A 21,302-nucleotide genomic window follows, 5' to 3' on the forward strand; every position below is an offset into this window, starting at 1 on the left:
AAAGTAATAAAAAATATACAAAAAAAGGAAAATATTAATTATTATTGTTTTTAATAGAAAAATCATTCGTTAATAATCACTAATAATTTTAGAATTGTAGCTCCTTTTGTTTTAATAGTAATTACCCAAAATTATGTATTTAAACCTGAAGTGTGTTAAGCTGATGAAGTGCAGTGTATAGTATATAGATATATATGTATGTACACTTAAAATTAGACTTTTGTGGATATTTAAGTGCCGAGAATAAACCATGAAAAATAAAGAAACAACTTTGAAGTTTCCTTTGGTTTTCAAAATGTCCGAATTGAAGATTTTTCTATACTAATTTTAAGGAGTGATTTTTGTTTCCCAATTTCCATAGAAAAATTCTCAAAGCCGTTTAGATTTCTCAGCTAAAATTTAGCAAAAGAAACAATTTAAGACACTCTGTTGTTATGATTTTGATTTCCTAAGCGAAATCAAACTTTGGGAAGTGTCTTATCACTCATATTAATTCTCATATTATTACGACGCAAATAAATTTCTAAATAAATTGATGATTTTTGTTACTTTGATGCGCCCACACTACGTCCACTGCTTTGTGACTGTATGTGTGTGTGTGTGAAGTATACAAATTTGTACAATAAAAATGCAATTACGCCACAAGTTGTATAATACAACAAAAGTGTGTGATGCCACCATTGTACCATACTGCGCCGATCGGAAAGTATTTCAATTAAAGTTGAAAATGTGGAATTCGGCATTTGATGTGCTCTCGTATACCGACAAATGTGCGAGTTACACAGATTCGCTGGCAGAAAAGCCAACGCGCGACGTTCTTGCAGCGTCCCTAGCGACGGTGTCAGGCGTCATGGGAACGTGGGGCTTCACGCCGGAACACACCGAATGGGTGGGCGCAACAGAATGCCAAGATGAATAGACGACGGTAGCAAAAAATACCTGCAAAAGTTTAATTTCATAGCAACACCCCAGGTGAATCGGCAATTGGAAGTCATCATTAGCAACACCCGCACTTCCGCCAACACACACATACGAGCGCATTAATACTCATACACACACACATACATTCACAATGCTCGCTTGTCGAACTATGTGCGCGCTTTTAGGCGCACAACGCTTTTGTCGCTATAAGTTGTATTTTATATACCCAAATTTTCATTTCTTATATAATATTAATATATGATTCTTACTGTTATAATGCCCCACTCACAAGCATCTACTTCATTTCTTTACAGATGTAATCTTCAAAGAGAAACTACCAAATAATTTGAACAAACAGTTGCCTTCATTTATGTAAACTAAGATCTAGTCAAGAGTATTTTAGCACAAAACCACAAAGTAGCGCTCAAACAAACACAGCACCTAAAATAATTTATATACACATATAACAACAACTTTATACACACTATATACATACATATATATAGTACGATACGAATATAGTAATAAAGCGTAAAAAATAATTAACCAAAAAACTAAGAGCAACAAACATCGAAACCGAACACGAGTGCGTGTTGTCATCAGCTATTATGACCACACGACTTGCAACACAGCGAAACTTTATACTCTCAACAACTGCGAATGTGGCGCCAAACGCGGTCGATGCCACTGCAGCCACGTCCGGTGTCAATGCGACCGTGGACGATGTCAATGTTGCAACCGTGAACGTATTGTCAACACGTGACATCAAGCATGAGGAGATCGCCACCGAAATCGCAAATGCTTGCTCATCCTCGTCGAATGCCGAGCACTTTGAATATATCGATACGACGGTGGACGTTGTGACCGCAGCCAATATGGAGGACGTCATCACACAAGTATGCAACCCTAAACCATACCGTTACATTTATACCTGCTATACACATATACATTTATCTATTTGTACTGCTATAAATGTCATTTCAATTGTTATCATTTCGAATTGTTGCAGCAAAACAAACTGGTGGGCAATGAACAGAATGAAGCCGTGGCCCTTATCAGCGTCGTGGTGCCGATGGATGCCTCCGATTCCACTGGCAGTGAGACACATGTCAATATGTCAGATTTAAGTGCAATTAAAGATAGCGCTGACTTGTCACAACATGTGGCCAACGGGCAGGTGACGCTAGTGCAGGCACAGACAGCGGACGGTGACGAAGGCACACCACAATACATCACCGTTACAGGTGAGTCCAATAGCTGAAATTTTAACTGTTGGGTTACTCAGGTATTTGCATTTTATAGAAGAAATATGAATATGGGTTTTAGGTTATATGTGGCAGAAAAATTTATTTTCGGAGACCCCGCTTACGCGGTTATAGTCGAGTTTACAACAGCATGCCAGCCGCTCTTCCTTTTCACTGTTTAGCGCCAATTGGAGATTCTAAGTATAGCCAGGTCTCTATCCACCTGGTTTTCCCCAATTTCCTCCTCAGATCTGGAGTGTTTTCGTTTATACGTACGACATGACCTAGCCAGCGCAGCCGCTGTCTCTTAATTCGCTGAACTATGTCAATATCGTCGTATATCTCGTACAGCTCACCGTTCCACCGATCCCGTTATTCTCCGCATTCTCTTGAAAACTCGTAACGACGACTCATCCGCTTTGTCATCGTCCATGCCTCTGCACTATATAGTATGATGGGGATGATGAGTGACTTGTGGTGTTTGATCTTTGTTCGCCGAGAGAGGACTCCTTAATTAAAGAAGTCGTATTATGTTGTAATGTCTTTTTGTAAAATCGTGAAACATTTTGAACTTGTGAATTTATTAAAACAAATGATAATTATTTCTTAATTGACAAAAAGAGTACTTATTATTTAACTTAAAGTATTTCCTGTTCGATGTCCCAAAAAAGACACGTATTTATTTAAATTGTTATTGAATAACAGTTATTTGTCCAAATAATCCCAGTATCGTAGAACCGGTTGGCATGAGACTTGGTTCCATTTTACTAAAATATACCGATCTAAACTAGGCTAGATCTGCGAAAACACACCCCTGCGCCGTATAAAATCCGGGCAAATTCCATTAACGTAGAACCTGTTATTGTGGGGATTGCAACTTCGTTTTAGATACTGTAGAAGGTAAAACTCTTACTTATCCTGAATAAACCCTGACATCAAGCATATATTCAGCGTGCAATGAATCCCTGCATGACACTATCCACCTCTTTGCTCTCCCTACAACCCCTACACATCTGACTCACTTTGAACCGAAGTTCTGGTACGTTCAACACATATACTCTAGCGATTTGATTTGGTGTCAAGATTTGATAAAATCTGTATTCTAGCTTCCAAGCCATATAAGAAGATCTGTCCCTAAGTTTTACTTTAGACAGTGTATATCAATAATTAAATGAGGTGTTACGGAAATAAAGAGTGATCCATTTCGAGGTTCCCAATTTTTTTTAAAGAATAAAGTAAAAACTTCCAATTTAATGCGGAATGTTTAGTATCATTCGAAAGAACATTCTTCGGCATTTATTTTGTGAAGATTACCTTGTTGGCCGCGGCTACGTTTCAGATGATTCATCCGTTGCGTACAATTTTCGATGACTCATTCGAGCATTACGACTAGTAACTAGCGAAGGACACGCGCGATGTTTTGTTCCAAGACCTGAATCGAAGCGGTATTTACTTTGGACTTTACATATTTCCACAGAAAGTAATTTAAGGCTGTGATATCACACGATCTTGATGGCTAATCGACCGGCTCAAAACGTGAAATTATCTGCTCCATTGATTGATTCGATGTGTGGGAAGTGGCGCTGTCTTGTTGAAATCAAATGTCGCCGAGATCAGTTCTGAAATATGGATCGGTGATTCCACTGGCCCACAAACCACACCAAAATATTGCTTTTTTTTATGAAATGGCAGCTTTTTAATCCTTTCAGGTTGCTTTTCCTCCCAGATGCGGAAATTTTGCTTGTTTACATAAAAATTAAGCCAGAAATGGGCCTCATCTCTGAATAAAATTTGGCTCGAAAACGTCGGATTTTTCTAGAAATCGTCAAGAACACAGAGCGAAGCGATGTCGTTTGTGAAGGTCGAATGACTTAATTTTTTGCATAAGCTGTATTTTGTACGCTTTCGACTTGAAATCCCGATATTAAAAGCGCCAAGTCGTTCCACATGTCAGTCCGAGTTGCTGCGAACTCCGCCGAATCGACTCTCCACGGTATTCGTGTACACACTTAGCTACGGCTGCTATATTTTCCACACTACATGCTGGTCCATTCGGCCGAATATTATCCAATAATGAATGTTGGGTCTTTAGGTGGATGCTGGTGTTGCGAATAGTGCGCTCAGTAGAGCTATTTTATTGACCATAAGTTGAACAAAGCGCGCGAAACACATTCTTTACATAGCGTCAACTTTCGCAATAAAGTTGAACGACTTAAACACAGATTAGCTATATAAATTTTGAGTGGTTTTAATTTTTTCCGCTACTTATTCATTTGCCGAATCTTGAGTGTGTAATCTATGATTTTCAAGCAATTATTCAATCATTTTAAAATATACTTGGTCAACCTCTTTCTATCCTACTAATGAGCCCAGCTGCACCGGTCTTAGAACCAGCGAAAAGTTAAACAAACAATTACCAGTGAAGCATTAATTAATCCGACCAGTAACTTTGATCTGAAATACACTTGCAGTTGCCAAACGCGTTTGCCAGCAGCCGCCGTATCTCTCGCTCCGCTTCAACCGTTATTCGGTTGTTTGTATCTACTTACAAATGTGTATATGTGTTCGTGTGACTGTCAGTACGGTTTCGGCGCATTGTTGATATCACAATTAAAAGGACTTAATTTGTAATGAATCTTACCTGCAACAATTGCGCTGCAGGCTGCAAAATCGTACACGGCGCACGTGTGCCAACAACACAGTCGAGCGGTGTAGAATGACACAAATGTATCTCATTTTGCACCGCAGCGCCATGCCCATGCTGCTCCGTGAAGGGTTACACTCTATTTGTTATGACACCAAACCGATAGTGATGCAGTGGGCTACACACATACACAACGGCGGTTCACAGGTCTCCGCTAGCGTGTAATTATTATATTTTTATTTCCCAAATACCACATTGCCTTTGTCCCTGGCAGCGCTCAACGCGCGTTGTATCATGATGGCTGTATCATAACATAGCGGTTTCATTCGTATCAGTGGCACAAAGCCTTCAGGTACGCACACTGGCTAATATTCACATACAAGTGTGTGTGTATGTGTGTATGTACATTATGGTTTATTATAGGTGAATTTGCCGACCTCACCCTCCCATGTTGTGATGTTGCTGTACAAGCTAGAGATTTGTTTAATAAGGGTTTCGCGATTTAAACACGATAATTGTTGTTGGCACACTTTTGTATGTTTTGTTGTCTGTCTGTCTGTCTGTGTGGATTTGTATGTATACATACATATGTTCGCTGTGTTGTTTGGCACTTCTCAATCAATATTGTTGTCAGTGATGATACTTGATTTGATTACAAATCTCCACCCCATCAAATTATGCGCACTTTTTTTGAAGTATTGTAGTTGGTAACTGATAGCGCTGCCCTCGACGCGCTCATTGACGGAGTGAGGCGGTGACTGAGCGTTTCGTCGACTCGCTAATAACCTCCCGCAGTGCGCTCTCTTAAATTTGTTGTTATTGCTTTTGTTATTCATGCTTAAAACTTACCTACAAACGCAGCGAAAATATTTCACCTTTGTCCAATAAAAGACGATTTGTTGACAGCAAACAGCAGTAGCACGGTGGGATGTTTTTATAAAATAAAGTAAATAAATTTTATTATGATAAACAGCGGTGTGTGACACAATCTATTTCAAACCTTATATAGGATTCATTCTCTTTCTTTATATCCTTGGGGTTATAATGGTTGTTACAAGTAGAAGTACTATTTTCCATAGCCTTTTTTTGACAGATCAAGTGTGATTCGTTCAAAGCTATTATGTTATTTTTGTTCAGTATGGCATTTCATAATGGAAAGACAAATAGCTTAACTTTATTACGATAAGTCATGTTCTGTAAAGAATATGTTTCGTGCGTTTCGCTCAACTTATGGTCAATATAGTCGGCCTACTGAGCGTACTATTCCCAATACCAACACCCATCTTGAGACCCAGCATTCATTATTGAATCATATTCCACCGAATAGACCACGTCCAGTGTGCAGAAAGGCAATTCAGCGCCGTTTGTAGCAACTTAGCCCGACTATGGAATGACTTGGCGCATTTTACGTCGAGGTTTTAAATTGAAAGCGTACAAAATACAGTTTGTGCAAGAACTAAAACCGCTCGACCTTCCCAAGCGACATTGCTTCGCTCAATGGGCACTTGAAAACTTCCAAAAAAAATATGACGTTGTCGAGCCAAATTGTATACAGCTGAGACCCATATCTGGTTCAATGGGTTTGTAAACAGCAAAATTGCCGCATTTAGGAGGAATAGCAATCTGCAGAGACTCAAGACCTGATATTTTTTTCAAAAAACAACGGTTTGGTGTAGTTTGTTAGCCGGTGGAATCATCGGTCCAGATTTCCTCTAAAATGAATCGACTTTTGATGCCTGAAATTGATGCTCATGAACTCAGGGACTTTTGGTTTCAAAAATACAGAGCCACTGCCCACACATCGCATCAATCAATAGATTTATTGAAAGAACACTTCGGTGGGCTGAAAATTTCCCGTTTTAGACCGGTCGATTGGCCACCTTTCCTGTGATAATATGTAAAGTCTAAAGTCTATATGAACAAATTCGCTTCAATTCAGACCTTGGAGAAACACATCACGCGTGTCATTCGTCAGTTACCGAACAAGTCATCGAAAATTGGACTCAATTGTTTTGTTTATATTTTTATTTTACAAAATCCGACTTCTTTATTGCTGAATTACAAATTTTTACTACACATTTGTCTTGTTTTATGACACTGTGCCTCTCACTACCCTATCTATTGTTGCCAATACTATATGTTAGTCTTACGAGTATATTAGCGATTATTGCGTTACATACTGTAGCCACAGCTGAATATGCGCGGGCTGATTGAATTGGGCTACGAGTCATTAAATCATTAATGCAGAAAAGCTTAAAATTTAATCTAACTGCGTGTAATACACAACGAGAATACAGCAAAAAAAGTTGATTGTAGCAAAAACCTGCTATTAAAAGCAGATTACACCTTTGTGCTCGTTTTAATATGGGATGAGTGTTTTATGCACATAAACAGCGCCAAATCTCTTCGAGCTTACGTGAAATGAGACGAGCACGTGCGTTCCTATTTCTTCTACCGTTCTTAACCTATTTCGTATACCGTCGATATAGCATATAACAACAAATGGATATGTATAAAAGTACTTAGATATCTAGCATAAGTGTGTATCTAAGTTGCTGTGAAAGCGATCAAGCATTACATATGTTTGGTTTCATTTAATTGTTCGCCCAAACATCAATTGATTTAGATAACATCTGATATGACATTGTGCGCCCTTCTAAAAATATTTATTACTATCAACACATAAAATACACAATTTTTTCATTCGCCTGCTTTGAAAACATATTTTTATATTGTATGGTCCACCCCTTGCCTTTACTACACAAACAACATCGGAAATCTCACTTGAATTCACAGGACAATAAGAAATCGTAGAAAATTATCTATATTTTCACCTCTACGTCTATTCCCTCGCCTAACTGCGCATTGCTGCATTTTGAAAATAAATTTGCCGCGGAAATATCTGTGTGTCCATGATATCTTGATAATAACTCACCCGAGTGAAATATGGCAGCACGACCTTTCGTTGGTCAAGTCATTGCTTTCATAAACGATTGTTCGATAAGAGTACTTCAATGGCTGCAGTTGCTTATCAATTTGTTGTATCTATTAGAGCGAGGTACACTTGTTCGCTTTAAATATAACAATGAGCATCACTTTGTTGTTGCATAATTTTTTATTAACTGCCAATCTGGTTTGATCGAAGGCTAAAGAATTTTAATTTTTTAAAAAGGGTTAAGGTTTGGTAAAGCTTTTCGTCCTTCATGTTTTAGGCAAAGGGTTTTTTGCGCTTAACAACCCAACTCAGTCACAAAAACCCCGATTTAAAAACTTCGCTTGAAGAATATGTACGCTTAGGTTGTGATAAATTTGTAAACTTCTAAGTTAAATTTTTGTTTGCCAAATTTCTTTGTTATGTTTTAACATTGAAATATGGCGCGATTCATCGATTATAGCGATCTTCCAACTTTTCGACATAATTTTGAAAGTAAAAGATATATTTGCATTAAATGGCCTATGCTTTTGTGTAGAGAAAAGTCGTTGGAAGCAATTCGAAGGTCTATTTATCCATAATCCATGTTTCATCCATTATCACACAACGATGTATATTACATATGTACATCTTTCACATACTAAAATATACGCTGAATCTCATTTGGCCCGGAAGAACTCAATTAAGTCTTTGAAACATCAAAACTTGTGTGTGCAGCCATGAAATTTATACTCGTATTCAGTAAAGATAAACATTTGACCCGGACAGGTTCATAGACGTTGCGCATAAAAAATTTTCATATGAGTCTAGCATTGGCATGTCGAAAACATTAGCCTACGTTGAATCGATACGAAAAAGATGTTAACATTCTCCGCTATCTCTCTGATGCCAATCCGGCGTTTTTCAGGCTATGTTTGCTTAAGGGGTTAGGGGTTAGGGGTAGTCAGAGGCACGAAAAAATTAGAATTTTCAGTATTTATTTTTTCTGCTATTAAATCGTGTATTTTACAAAAGTAGTAATATGGCATTATTATAGTATGTCTTGACTTGAAGTCACGAAWATTTCAAAAACAAAAACAAAAAATTTCCAAAGTTATAGTTGTTTGTGTTGACCCAGTTGAAAAAAAGGTACTTGTGTTGACAACCATAAGTCTTTTCAGATTCATCTAAAATCAATGGACAAAAAAAAATTAGTTTTATAAATAGATAATCCTGGGCCTGATCGAAGGATTTTTTTTTAAAAAATTAACAAAATGGCGGCCTCAGGAAATTTTTGTCTAAATTTTTAGGAAAAAATCAGGTAATTGGTCTTAAAAATCAAAATTTTTTAAAAAAAATCCTTCGATCAGGCTTGAGTTTATTATGTATTCTAAAAGCTGTATAAATTTCATTAAAATCTACTGAGCGGTTTTCGAGTTAGAGTTGTCACCAGTTCAAAAAACATAGTTTAGCGAAAAACGCGTTTCACGCTAGCGCTTTGAAATGTACGAATACGAATCTAGGAAAACATGTTTATCGATTCTGATTGCATGCGCAGTGTAAAAGAACCAGTACGGGCCAAATTTACTTTTGAGTGTATTTATAAGGTTAGTAGGAACCAAATAAGACCTGATCAGCATCTCTAAACCTTAAAACTGCAGTTAGAAAGGTTGGGTCGAGAATCTTGGCAGAAAGTAATGATGCTACAGTAAATCTAATGTTTGTAACATGTGTGAAAACTTGAACTTTCCTGCCATAACCCATATTATAAACCTCTTTCGACCTCTGTCTTTTTTGTCTCCAAATACGTCTCGCCTCCCTCTTCAGCGCTTGGTATCTCGGTACCTGCATATGTTGTGGTCGATTGTTACGTTACGAGGTAAACAGCATGTTTTCTCACCACTGCGATACGGCACTCCTCACCGTACCAGTTGTCTTTTGCATATTCCGAAAACCAATGGTTTCGTTTGCAGCTGTACGTGAGGAGCTTGAATTGCCGTCCCACAGTTCCCTTAAACCGAGTTACTGATGAGTGCTCTTGGAGAACAGGAGTGCAAGTCGAGTAGAAAATCGTTCGGCTGAAGTCGAATCTTCCTTGTGTTGTTGTCGTGCGTTTTTTGCCTTACAGAGGCGGGTGCATATCTTCACTGTAACAAGATAGTGGTCTGAGTCAATGATAGGCCCTCGGAGCGTATCTACGTGCCAACACTGCACACGTGTCTTCTGTGTATTACAACATAACCGATCTGGTTGGTGGCTTTCCGGAGACCGCCAGATAGCTTAATGAATTTTCTTATGCTGGAATCTAGTGTTACAGATAAGCATATTTCGGGCCCCAGCGAAGTCGATGAGCCTCATCCGACCGTTGCACCAAAGACCTTCTTTTCCCACCCAGGCGTTAAAGTCGTCAAGCACGATTTTGATATCGTGGTGGGGACATCTCTTATAGGTGCGCTCCTAGCGCTCATAGCAGACACGTTCACGTCGTCCTGCGCTTCTGTCGGAGAGTGGGGCAAATCAGTGATATGTTGAAGAATTCCGTTTTGATGCTGATTGTGACTAGACTTTTTTCCACCGGGAGGAATGCCAGGACGCGGCGACGGAGTCTCTCCTATTACAAATCCCACACACAATTTGCGCTCTTTATATGACCACTGTACTAAATACCACAAAGACCTACTCGTCTCAGTTCTTATCCCGTCCATCGGACGTCTCCGACGGCGGTGATGTCAGATTTTACTCCTACAAGGCCATTAACCAGCTGGGTAGCGGCACTTTTCCAATCAAGGGACCTGATATTTTTATTTTAAATCGTAATTCTTAACACGTTTGTAGTAGCCGTCATCTAAAAGGGGGGTCATCCGAGGGTGTTTTTGATACTTTCATTAGGTGTCCTTTTTATCTGCCGTATCCCAAACCCGGCGCATAACACTGAGATGATTTGCCTTCTCACTTTAGCTCGCTTCAAATAGATGTTTTTGGCTATCCAGTGGATACTTGGTCTAAGACCGGAAGTCGGGAGCTCCTTAAGCCATATGAAAAAGAATAATTTCTGGATATTCAAATGAATGGCGCTCAGAGAACTTTCCACTTTTTGGCCCTATAATCGAGGAACTGCTTTTTATAATATAGGGTCCTTTATTGCCCTTAATAACATATCAAAGATAATATGGTATTACATTGTATCCTACAGTAAGGAAAGCGTTTCTATAATGCCATATAACCCTATCATTTGCGAGTGTCAACTAAACCTTAATCTCCGCCATTGAAAAGTTGTTTATTCCTCATAAAATTATAATTGCTAGAAAAGATTTCTTTCTAAATTTATTTAAAAATAATTCCGCACGGATTATTCCAATTAAATTAAGGTGAAAGCCGTATTGCCTTTAAAACAGTTGTGTGCGCCATTTTAAAGTTCTTTTTCAACCACAACATAGGTGACCACATTAACACCGCAAACCAACTGAGAATGTGCGGTGCTGTGTGCATACAAGCGAATATTTACTTGTTTACATATGTATATGTATGTATGGTATGTATGTATAAACTCTTCCGAGTGAACGGCATCAAAAAGGAAAACAAATTTGAAAAATGAGAAATTAAAAGTGAATTTGATTTACAAACAAAAAAAAACAACACACGGAAGATAAATAAATGCGCTCATGGATATAGCAGACACACATTTTATGCGCAAATTTACAGTTAGATACACATGCATATATATATATATATGTATTTGTGGCAGTACCTCCCACACACACATGCGCCACCTTGCGAAAACTCATAATTCCGCACATTTGGCATTATGCCACTTATTATTTAGTGGCGCTTTCAGGCTTTACGGTTGGCTGAAATGTCAAGCCAGAGAGCGCTGCAAGCGGCCCGGCCACCAGCCGTCAGGCGCCATCACTCAGCCCGGAAACATAAATCGGGGTTGAAACGCCACTCATCTGCCGTTGCGCTGACAACAACGCGCAACAAGCGGCAGAGTGAAAAAGAAAAAAGATCGACACACGCCAGAGATTCACCACCCAGCAACGTGTCACAGATGCTGCATGCGCAACAGCAACAATGCATCTGTGTGTACTTGTGTGTGCGGCACACAATGTACGCAGAGGGAGGTGCTTGCCATGACGCGCATAACGGTCGCGTCGGATTGGTCGCTTATTTGGTAGTTTTGGTTGACAGCCACGCGCACCCATCCAAGGCGCATTCGAACAGTGGTTGGGCAAGCAATATGGTGGTGATACCGGAGGATGGCAATTTACGGCGCCAAGTGACCTCTGTGAATTGACGGATTGCCGTAAATGTTGGCGCCACTGCTGCGCTGCTAATAAATCCGCTGCATTCGCTGCTGTAATGATTATCCCCGAATTAGCTGCGCCAACGCCGAGCAAAGAACTCGCAACGCAAAATGCTGCAAAACAACAAAAACACAAAAAACAAAAAATTATGAATAATTTCCGTTTTTATTTATACCCGGGATGCTGTTGTTATGCATGGAGTTGGTGAAGGCAAGAAACTATCAAGGCGAAATCTCCGTGGGCGCACTGTAATGTGCCAGTGCGTATACGCAACATAATTTGACGGGGACATCAGCTGTCGGTTTGTCTTACAAACGAGCGTGTTTTCCATAAAAGTAAACCGTTATACGGCGTAGTATAGGTGCGCAGGCTGTATAATGGACGTCTTACAAGGGATTGGTGGCACAAACAATAACTCGAGTACTGCTCTTAATAAAGTATGAAAAAAGTTGACATCCATGGATGGTGGTGGCTGCGGTGGTGGCATTGATGCGTGCTGAAGTTGCCAGTGTGCGGTGGTGTGTATGGCTCAAATCATAACGCATACCGACTTTCGACGTCGCTGACCGAAAAGCGCCACCACCACGCAGCTAAATCGTCGTACAAGCGCTTCACCCTCACTGAGAAGACCCGTTGCTAGCGTCTCGGTAGTCGTAGTCGCCGTCACCGTCGTCGTCGCCACTACCGCCGTGACTTTGCCATCATTAATGTCGGAGGCTTATTGCTAGGATAACATTTGAGTTTGGTTTCAGTTGTAATTCTACCGTTCATCATCGTCGTTGTTGTGTACATTATTAGCGCGGCGCATCTCCCAGGTTGCTAGGCGCATCTCCATATTTATGTATAGCAGTTACCTACAACGGATTCTGCACACTGCCGAATGGAAAGGGGCAAGGAATTTCCGCCATAAACATCATCACCGTTACACATTCGCAGCGACTCACTGCACTCTTCGATCGACACATTTATAGTATGTTTTGTAAATTGATGCGCCCGTTAGCATCGAAAGTGGACGCTCCGGGCAGTGTAAAACTTTCACTCTCTATTAGACACTCGAAACTATAGCACCTTGTCGACATTGACATCGACAACAACAAATCCATTGCCAACGTCAGCGTCATCACCAACGCCAACCTGTTCAATATCGCCTCACCTAGTAGTAAATGTCGGGAGTGTTCTTGGCTGCATTCGGTACGTTTTAGTTGTATTAGTCGTATGTTCGGTCGGTCGGTCGTACAGTGGATCAGTTGATTGAGGACGCGTCGGTCAGTCGCGCGGACGGTTCCCTATCGCAAGCACACTGCAACTGTCACTGTCACTGTCCCTAACACTCGAAATTGTCGACTCTGTCGTTCGGTCGGAAAGTGGAGACGTTGCATCGTTCCGCCCTCGGCGCTCAATACACAACGTATCAATTTTATGTTCTATGTGTTGTTATGTTCCGGTTTCATAGTTTCGTAATTGGTATTTTTCGCTTTAGGAGCTGATATCAATTTCGGTCGTAACTATTAGTGATGTCGCTCTTGCCTACGTTACATCTAAACCCTCTATTGGTGTCATTGAACTAGTGATTTATTGTGTTTAACTGAACTGTATATGCCTGTGTATGTGCAAAGTTGTTGTAAAAGTGAGAGAAGCGAAAGTATTTTTCGGACTTATTGGTGCATTCATTAGTGATTGAAAGTCCTGCTTTTACCAACATTTTGATTCGGTCTCTTTAACCATATTTCATCGAAATCGCTTAAAAGATCGTATTTTCGTTCGGTTGTTTTGTAACTTAACCGCTCTGTGTTCGACAAGAGTGCGTTGGTGCTCGAGTGAAGTAGAAAACGTGACGAATGCATTCGAAACTCTCCTTGGATCATTCACAGCGTCACTTGCAATATTTGAATACCTCCCCGAATTATCCGATTTTAGACAAGTGTCGCTGCAAAGTTCATCACCTGCACAACAGTTGTCACCAGCAAATCTTGCAACCTCCAGCACAGCAACCGCAACAGTTTACACCACAATATCACCTGCAACAACAACAATCGCAAATTCCACAACATCTGCATCACCATCACCATCATCACCACCATCACCATCAGACTTTCGTAGCTACAGCTTCCAGCTTTTCCGCCAACTCTTCATCATTCTCTTCATCGTCGGCCTCTGCACTGTCCTCGACATCATCTACCATGTACCGGCGCCATAACAATCTCTCTTATTGCGGTGGTAAATATATGCATTCAACGCTAAAAAGTGTTTTTTTTTTTAAATATTTATACTTCAGAGCGGGCCGATTTACAGGCAGCCAACCACTTTGCCAAAGAGACTGTGGGTCTAAAGCCAAGTTTTAATGCTAAGTTTGTTAGTTACTCTTAAAATTTGTTCATCAGTTCTTGAGATATCCGAATGAAATCCATTACGTAGGTGCGTTTTAATATTCTCTTGGTAATTTTTCGGAATTGGCTAGATCGGGCAACTATGTCACATATCTACCATACACGCTTAGAATTTTTGAACCCGAGACCCTATGTGTCTTAGGTAAAGTTATTCAAAATGATTCGTAAAAATTTTATAGAAAATTTATAGGAAAAATCGGTCGATATCTACATATAGACCCAGTAATAGAACCTAAATACTGACATTTTAGAGGCAAGCCAAATGAACTCACATATTGGCCGATATATGAGGTAACAAGCCACCCGGAAGTTCCAAAATCTGTATATAGGGTTTATGGAGGCTCAGGGAAGTATTAACCCGATTCAACCCATTTGTAGCACACAGACATACTACTACCGGAAAAGGATTATCTCTGAATTTCAATTATAAATCTGACACATTAACCAAAATTTTAAGTAAAAAGTCAACTATTGGTATTGAAGTCCAAATATTCGGTAACTAGAGGCTTGAACAACTTTTTTTAGTTTTTTGATTTTTACAATTTTAGACCAGAAGGTGGTATACCCTAAAGGTATTATTTGTACAAAGTTTTATCTCGTTATATTAATTACTTCTTGATTCGAACACTCGAAACTTGTTTGCTCCTGTGTCAAATTATAGTTATACGAGTATATCTTAATTATGTGCATAGTTAGGACTCTCTATAGGCGAAAAAGGGGCGCAGAAAAATTAATTTTCTTGCTAAGAAGCCGATAAATGATATGCATATATCATAAAAAATTAGATACAAAAATTTTTTGTCAGCGAGTTATTCGCTATTTCCAAAAATTGCTAAAGGTCCTCCATTATTGCAGTGACTGAGGTTTCTACTGTGGTTGAAAATAAAAAAATCATGGGTATCTTCGGGTAAAAAACAGCCTTCTTTAACTTTGTTTTCTCATATGAAAACATGAAATATTTTAGTTAAGACCTTAACTTAGAACTTGGACGAAAGAAAAAGACTGAAAATTGGATTTTTGGCAGATATTTTTGCAAAAATATTAAAATTTCAGTGAAAATTTCGCCATTATTATTTTTTCAAATAATTGTAACCGAAAAAAATCCTTCGTCCAAGTCTTGAAGAATTGTTGCTCAAAGACTTGTGTAAAATGTCATGAAGATCGGTTGAGTAGTTTTTCAATATCCACAACGAGATACTTTGAACCTAAACTTTGGAAAATGAGTCTTTGTTTCCACATTATTTCCTGATTGTGTCACAACTTATGGTTATACGACTTTTTTTGTCAAATAATCGTCATTTGTGGGAAGTGTTGATTTTCTTCTTCGAATGTCGGGTACTCAAAAAAAGTTTACACGTACGTATCCTCCGCCAAACGCAAGAAGAGCTTGATTCAGGCAAGGAGTCACCCTCAAAGCTATTTAAAAGGGACTATATGCCATGCAAATGATTCAGAGGTCCAACTCGGGTTCGTTATGACCTCAATGCCGGTTGCTGCATAACAACGTTCGCCTTCACGTTGCCAAACTCGTTAAAACCCATATGGAAACGCTCAAATGAGAAGTCCTACCCCACCCGACATATTCCCCAGATATTGTACCGTCCGATTTATAATTTTTTCAGCTTAGCAAGGAAGTTTGAATTTACTGACAACTTCCACTACTTACTTCTCATTTTGATCCGCGCGGTCTTATACTGAACATTCGCAATTTTAGCTCGAACGTGAATATTCGTAAATTCTGTCCAATATTGACTTACACGGCATAAAATATACGCTCATGAGCTATATTCGCTTGTAATATTTTATTGCCAGAATGCTATAATTAGATATTAAATTGTTAACCTTTTAACCATATATAAATATGGAAGTCAACCAAATATAAAATGCTCTCGAAATATACACATGATTCTGATACAGCATCTATAGAAAAGGTTTCTTTAAATCAAGAAGAAACTGGACATACTTATCTGCTAGCAATTTGAAATCGAAAAAAAAATATATTAATATAATATATTATATAAAATAATGTGACAAAAGATCTGTAATTACGGAAAAGTTTGTAAAAATTTGTTTGACAAAAAGCGATAGAATGAGTAATATTTGCCTCTTATCATTTTATACCAATGAACTGAGTGACAAGCTCTGTTGACTCTGTTGAACTAATCCTTCAGTTTTTGAGATTCATTTGTCAAAGCCGCTGACCACCGCGTACCCCTCTAGCTTGTAGAACTGAAGTCCGTGTGTAGCAAATTTTTCGATTAGACAATGGTATCTTCGCGAAACTGATATTACATAGATTACACTAGTTTCCCGTCATTTAGCGACTGTGATGTTAGAAGGTTTGGGTTGCTAAAACCGAAAATGATAGCAAAAATTACTAAAATTACAAAAATAGGTGTACTTAATGGAAAAATTTTGAACTCGAATTCGTACCAGGACACCTTAAATACCCCACAGAGCACTTAGCGCAACAGTCTTTTCAAATTATTCTTGAAGTAACGAAAAAGGAATCGAAAATCTCTCTGTTTTATTCTATTTTAAATATGTTTTACTTTTTTTAGTTTTACTCATGGCGTACTTTAAGCCAAAAAACAATAGATTTTGTAAAAACTCTAAAAACCCCCCTGATCCGCTAATCTTCTAATTCACATTTTTGGCAGCTACTTGGTGAAACCTTCTATTCATAAACAATAGATTCCCAATGAAACGAAACAACGTTAACAAAACGCAAAACGTAACGCCGTTCGGCAAAAATCATCTGACTTTATTATTGCTGCTGTCAATTAGCCGGCGGCTTCATTGTACTTTCCTTTTTCCGAATGAGCTGCAAACTGTGATCCGAAAAAAAAATATAATATACATAAGTGTATCTCGTAGTGGATAATTTAGATTGACTAAAAATTCGGTGGCACCAAATATGTGTTTAGTATGTAACTCTTGACTTGATCTCAAAATTTCCGAGCGATAAATATATTTTTTAGTTTGGTCGAACACCACTTTAAAGAATTTAAGATCAATTACTCAAATTTATCGATTTAACGAAAATTTCACTATATATACATACATACAAACATTGCCAATAAGAGTGATAAGATGTCTTTTCACAAAAAAAAAACACTTGTTAAGGAAATTCAAATGTTTTTCATTTAATGTAAAGTAGAAGCGATGCAATTAAGTTCTGAAAATAGCATCATTCAACTGGTCTCCAAGACTTCTTTTGCAAGAACGAATTCGATGAACTCAATTTTAGAGTACTCTTTTCACTGAATCAAATCGTATGTCATGAATAACACGTTCAATATTGACTTCTAAAGCTTGAATGAGTCTGATTTATTATTTAAAGCGAACGAAAAGTTGCAAGTGGAGCACGATTTTGTTGATAATAAAATTGAATAAATTGTAAACTGTGTTCTTGTGTATATCTTTTCCTGATGAAATTATGAGCATTGCTGAAAATAATGAAAAAAATTATAAATCATGACATATTAAAAATGGCCAAAACGACACTTATTGGCAGACCCGTTATATATGTACATACAGCGGAAGCAAAGTGTAGACCTAATATATTTCAATTTATTAGTTTTATGGTTTAGATTTGGGGCACTATTAGAGCAACCAAAGTGTAAGAGTTTTTGTTCGTTTTCGTTTTAATAGTAATGATGTCCTATTTATTTATTTTTTTTCCGCAGTTTCTGCGCAGGATGCTGGCCAGAACTATCAAGTGCAATATGTAGATACAGAGTTGTATCACGGCAATACCAGCCAAACCCAAATGTAAGCAGAATGCATATCAATTAATATCCTAATGATTAACGAGCTTATTTGTACTTCCATTACACAGGACGTATCCCTTTTGCCCAGTTGGCGACTATCAAACGAATGGTCAAACTTATTACTCCACGGCGGCAGGCAGTAATTACGCAACTTCAGTTACAAACGGACCGGCCACACACGCTTCGTCCCTGCCGTACCTGGTACCCGTGGAAGAAGGATTATTGCTGAACACTTCGTCGCAATCGCACAGTCGAGACTCGCCGCAAAGCTTAACGGTAAATGTTTTAGTCGCATGGAGCGTGCAGCCATTGTAACTGTAATAATGGCATTTGTTTTTAGGAAGTGGCTTACATTCAAGAGGCACAGAGTACACCGCAAACGCCCACATCTACAACAACTACGAACTCTGTGAGTGGTGGTAGCATCGGCACTGGTGGCGGGGGCACATCGCCAGACAGCGAACAAAATGGACTCGGCACCTCCAACAAAGTAGCCTCAGCCACGGTAAGTTCAGTTATATTATGCCGCCTCAAAGGTTTTGCGCACAAATTGATTTGAGTTGTAAAATATTTGCGCAAAATGTGCAAACTGTGTGCGGAATTTTTCATTAATAAAACAACTTTTCACGCATTGCACTCAGTGTGCACGCCCACACCCTTGCACAACACAAACTCACACTTACAATTTGTTGGCGAGTAGCAGCGCATAAATTCCAGTTGCTGACATGTCTATTCCTTCTCTTTCTCGCCCACATTGTTATCTTGCATGCTGCGCTCGGTGGTGGCTGCTGCTGCAGATCAAGTGGTTGTCACGCAACTACGAGACGGCCGATGGCGTCAGTCTACCCCGTTCCACGCTGTACAACCACTACATACAGCACTGCAACGAGAACAAATTGGAGCCGGTGAATGCCGCCAGTTTCGGCAAACTAATTCGTTCGGTGTTCTCTGGCTTGCGTACACGTCGTTTGGGCACACGCGGCAACTCGAAATATCACTACTATGGCATACGCATCAAACCGGACTCAATACTGAATCACATGATGGACGAAAAGCCGACGTATTCAACACATACCGGGAATAGTGTGTCGACCGGCATTGGGCATTCCACGGCCAGCGGCGGTGTAGTGTCAACCAGTGGAGGCGGCGGCAATGGCAATAGCAATATGCAGAACAATGGCAATCGCAGTTTGAAGAAGTTGAGTTTCAAGCCAGAATCCTACGAAACTTGTGCACAGGTAAATTGTTATGCAATAATAAAAATGCGCTGAAAATCATCGATTTAATTATGAATACTGATTCCTCACATTGATATTTCTTTTGACAGTATTTGGGCGATGGCGCTGGCGCGATTCCCTCGTTTCCCGCCATCGATTTGAATCACACCTACAGTAGTGAGCTCTCGCTTGAGGATGTGGAGACATTTCGCGCCATGTACCGCGAGCATTGCGAATCCTTTTTGGATGCTGTGCTAAATCTGGAGTTCAGTACCATTGAATATTTGTGGCGTGACTTTTGGCGTGCCAACGACAACAACAATTTAGAGGAATGTGAAGAGGAGAAGTATCTGAGCAAGACGAAACTGTATCTGCTGTGCCATTGCGCAGAAGTACAAAAGTTTATCAAAGAGGTGAGGTGGTGTTATTATTTCGATTTTTCACTTCCGCCATGCAATATTAATACTCAATATTTTTCTTCATCAGGTTGACTATCAATTCTACCAAAATATGGTCGATGTAATCATTCCTGATGTTCTACGCTCCATACCGAATGCTCTCACACAAGCCATTCGCAATTTCGCTAAAAACCTGGAGCTTTGGTTGTGCGAATCCATGGTTGGCGTGCCTGATCGCTTGGTACAAATCAAATCGGCAGCGGTGTCGGCATTTTGCCAAACTCTGCGACGCTACACCTCGCTGAATCATTTGGCGCAAGCAGCGCGTGCCGTACTCCAGAATAGTTCGCAAATAACACAAATGCTGAACGACTTAAATCGTGTGGACTTCCATAATGTTCAAGTAAGAAGTTTTTATTTTTATTTGTTTTTTTTTTTTGTCTATTTCGAAATTGAACGAACATGAGTGCATGGTGTTTTAAAAATGAATACTTCGATTGGGTTTTATTGTTCGGTGTAAAGTTAGGTAAGTTAGGGAATACCTGTTGGAAAATTGTATGATCAACAATTTTATATAATAATGAGGGCTTCAACAATTTTTTGATAATAACTAGGTTCCAGAAAGTTTGCAGTTCAAAGCATTTTTTAGGAAAGTTGTCAGACGTTTATAATTTAATAAAAATTATGAAGTTAATCGAGGTATTGAGGTATATAGTTGTATTTTTGTTATTTTTTAACGCAGACGCAACAGAAAACTTCCTCCTGACCCTGGGTGGACTTGATGCCAGCACGAGTCAAGAGAATACGGAGCAACTTAAAGCTTACCGATCCAAATGGGGGGTAGATACTCAAAAAAAACAGCTCTTGGCTGCTGTTGTGGAATTTCGGAATGGTTGTCATCTGTTTAAAATATAATATTAAAATTTGGTTGAACGGTTAAGGATTGCAAGATTTTGTCAGAAGCTAATCATAACATTCTCAATAGTGAATAAAACCATCATTTATGTCCTGAACAGGGTAGATGTTCCATTTTAATCGCCTCAATATAGGCTTCTTTCGAGTCAATCTACTATTGCCAAGCAAAGCAAACTCGCAAATTTTTCATACACTTGTTCTAAGCCTCAGCTGAGCCTTCAGCGAATGACTTTCAACGGGCTCATGACGTCATCGCCAGACAAACTCTTCCTGCCGCAAACAAGCAACGGTCACTAATTTTCTTATGCCGTTCAAATTTAACACGAACATTGAAATATGTTGTACTCATCTAAGATAAAATTAGATGAATTCGATTTACGCTCGCAGTTTAAATGAACTAGTCCTAGTCAAATTTGATCAGATGAAATGTACAAATGATTTTTCTGTATATGCGCAAACCCCTCAATTTAAAACTGAAATTTAACACAAGTGCTTCTGCTCCCTAAGGAGCTGCTGATTTGCTGGAACAGCCGATAGCGGACCACAATAAGATAAAATTGCCATACAAACTGATCGATCAGAATCAAG

The 21,302-nt window shown here is 39.2% G+C and overlaps 1 protein-coding gene across 1 annotated transcript in view; it reads left to right on the top strand.

Annotated features, from left to right (window-relative positions):
• The window catches only part of LOC108970342 (DNA-binding protein RFX2), a 32,229-nt gene that overhangs the window by 9,869 nt on the left and 1,058 nt on the right, over window positions 1-21,302 (top strand). Inside the window, exons 3-10 of the mRNA XM_018935668.1 lie at window positions 1,236-1,817; window positions 1,931-2,165; window positions 18,101-18,185; window positions 18,253-18,460; window positions 18,525-18,689; window positions 18,982-19,422; window positions 19,512-19,814; window positions 19,888-20,202. Of these exons, the coding sequence (XP_018791213.1) occupies window positions 1,530-1,817; window positions 1,931-2,165; window positions 18,101-18,185; window positions 18,253-18,460; window positions 18,525-18,689; window positions 18,982-19,422; window positions 19,512-19,814; window positions 19,888-20,202 (2,040 nt within the window). The 5' untranslated portion in view covers window positions 1,236-1,529. The remainder of the gene's footprint in view (window positions 1-1,235; window positions 1,818-1,930; window positions 2,166-18,100; window positions 18,186-18,252; window positions 18,461-18,524; window positions 18,690-18,981; window positions 19,423-19,511; window positions 19,815-19,887; window positions 20,203-21,302) is intronic.

Source organism: Bactrocera latifrons, unplaced genomic scaffold, assembly GCF_001853355.1.
Source record: "Bactrocera latifrons isolate USDA-ARS-PBARC rearing strain unplaced genomic scaffold, ASM185335v1 scaffold_3, whole genome shotgun sequence".
NCBI classification, from domain to species: Eukaryota; Metazoa; Arthropoda; class Insecta; order Diptera; family Tephritidae; genus Bactrocera; species Bactrocera latifrons.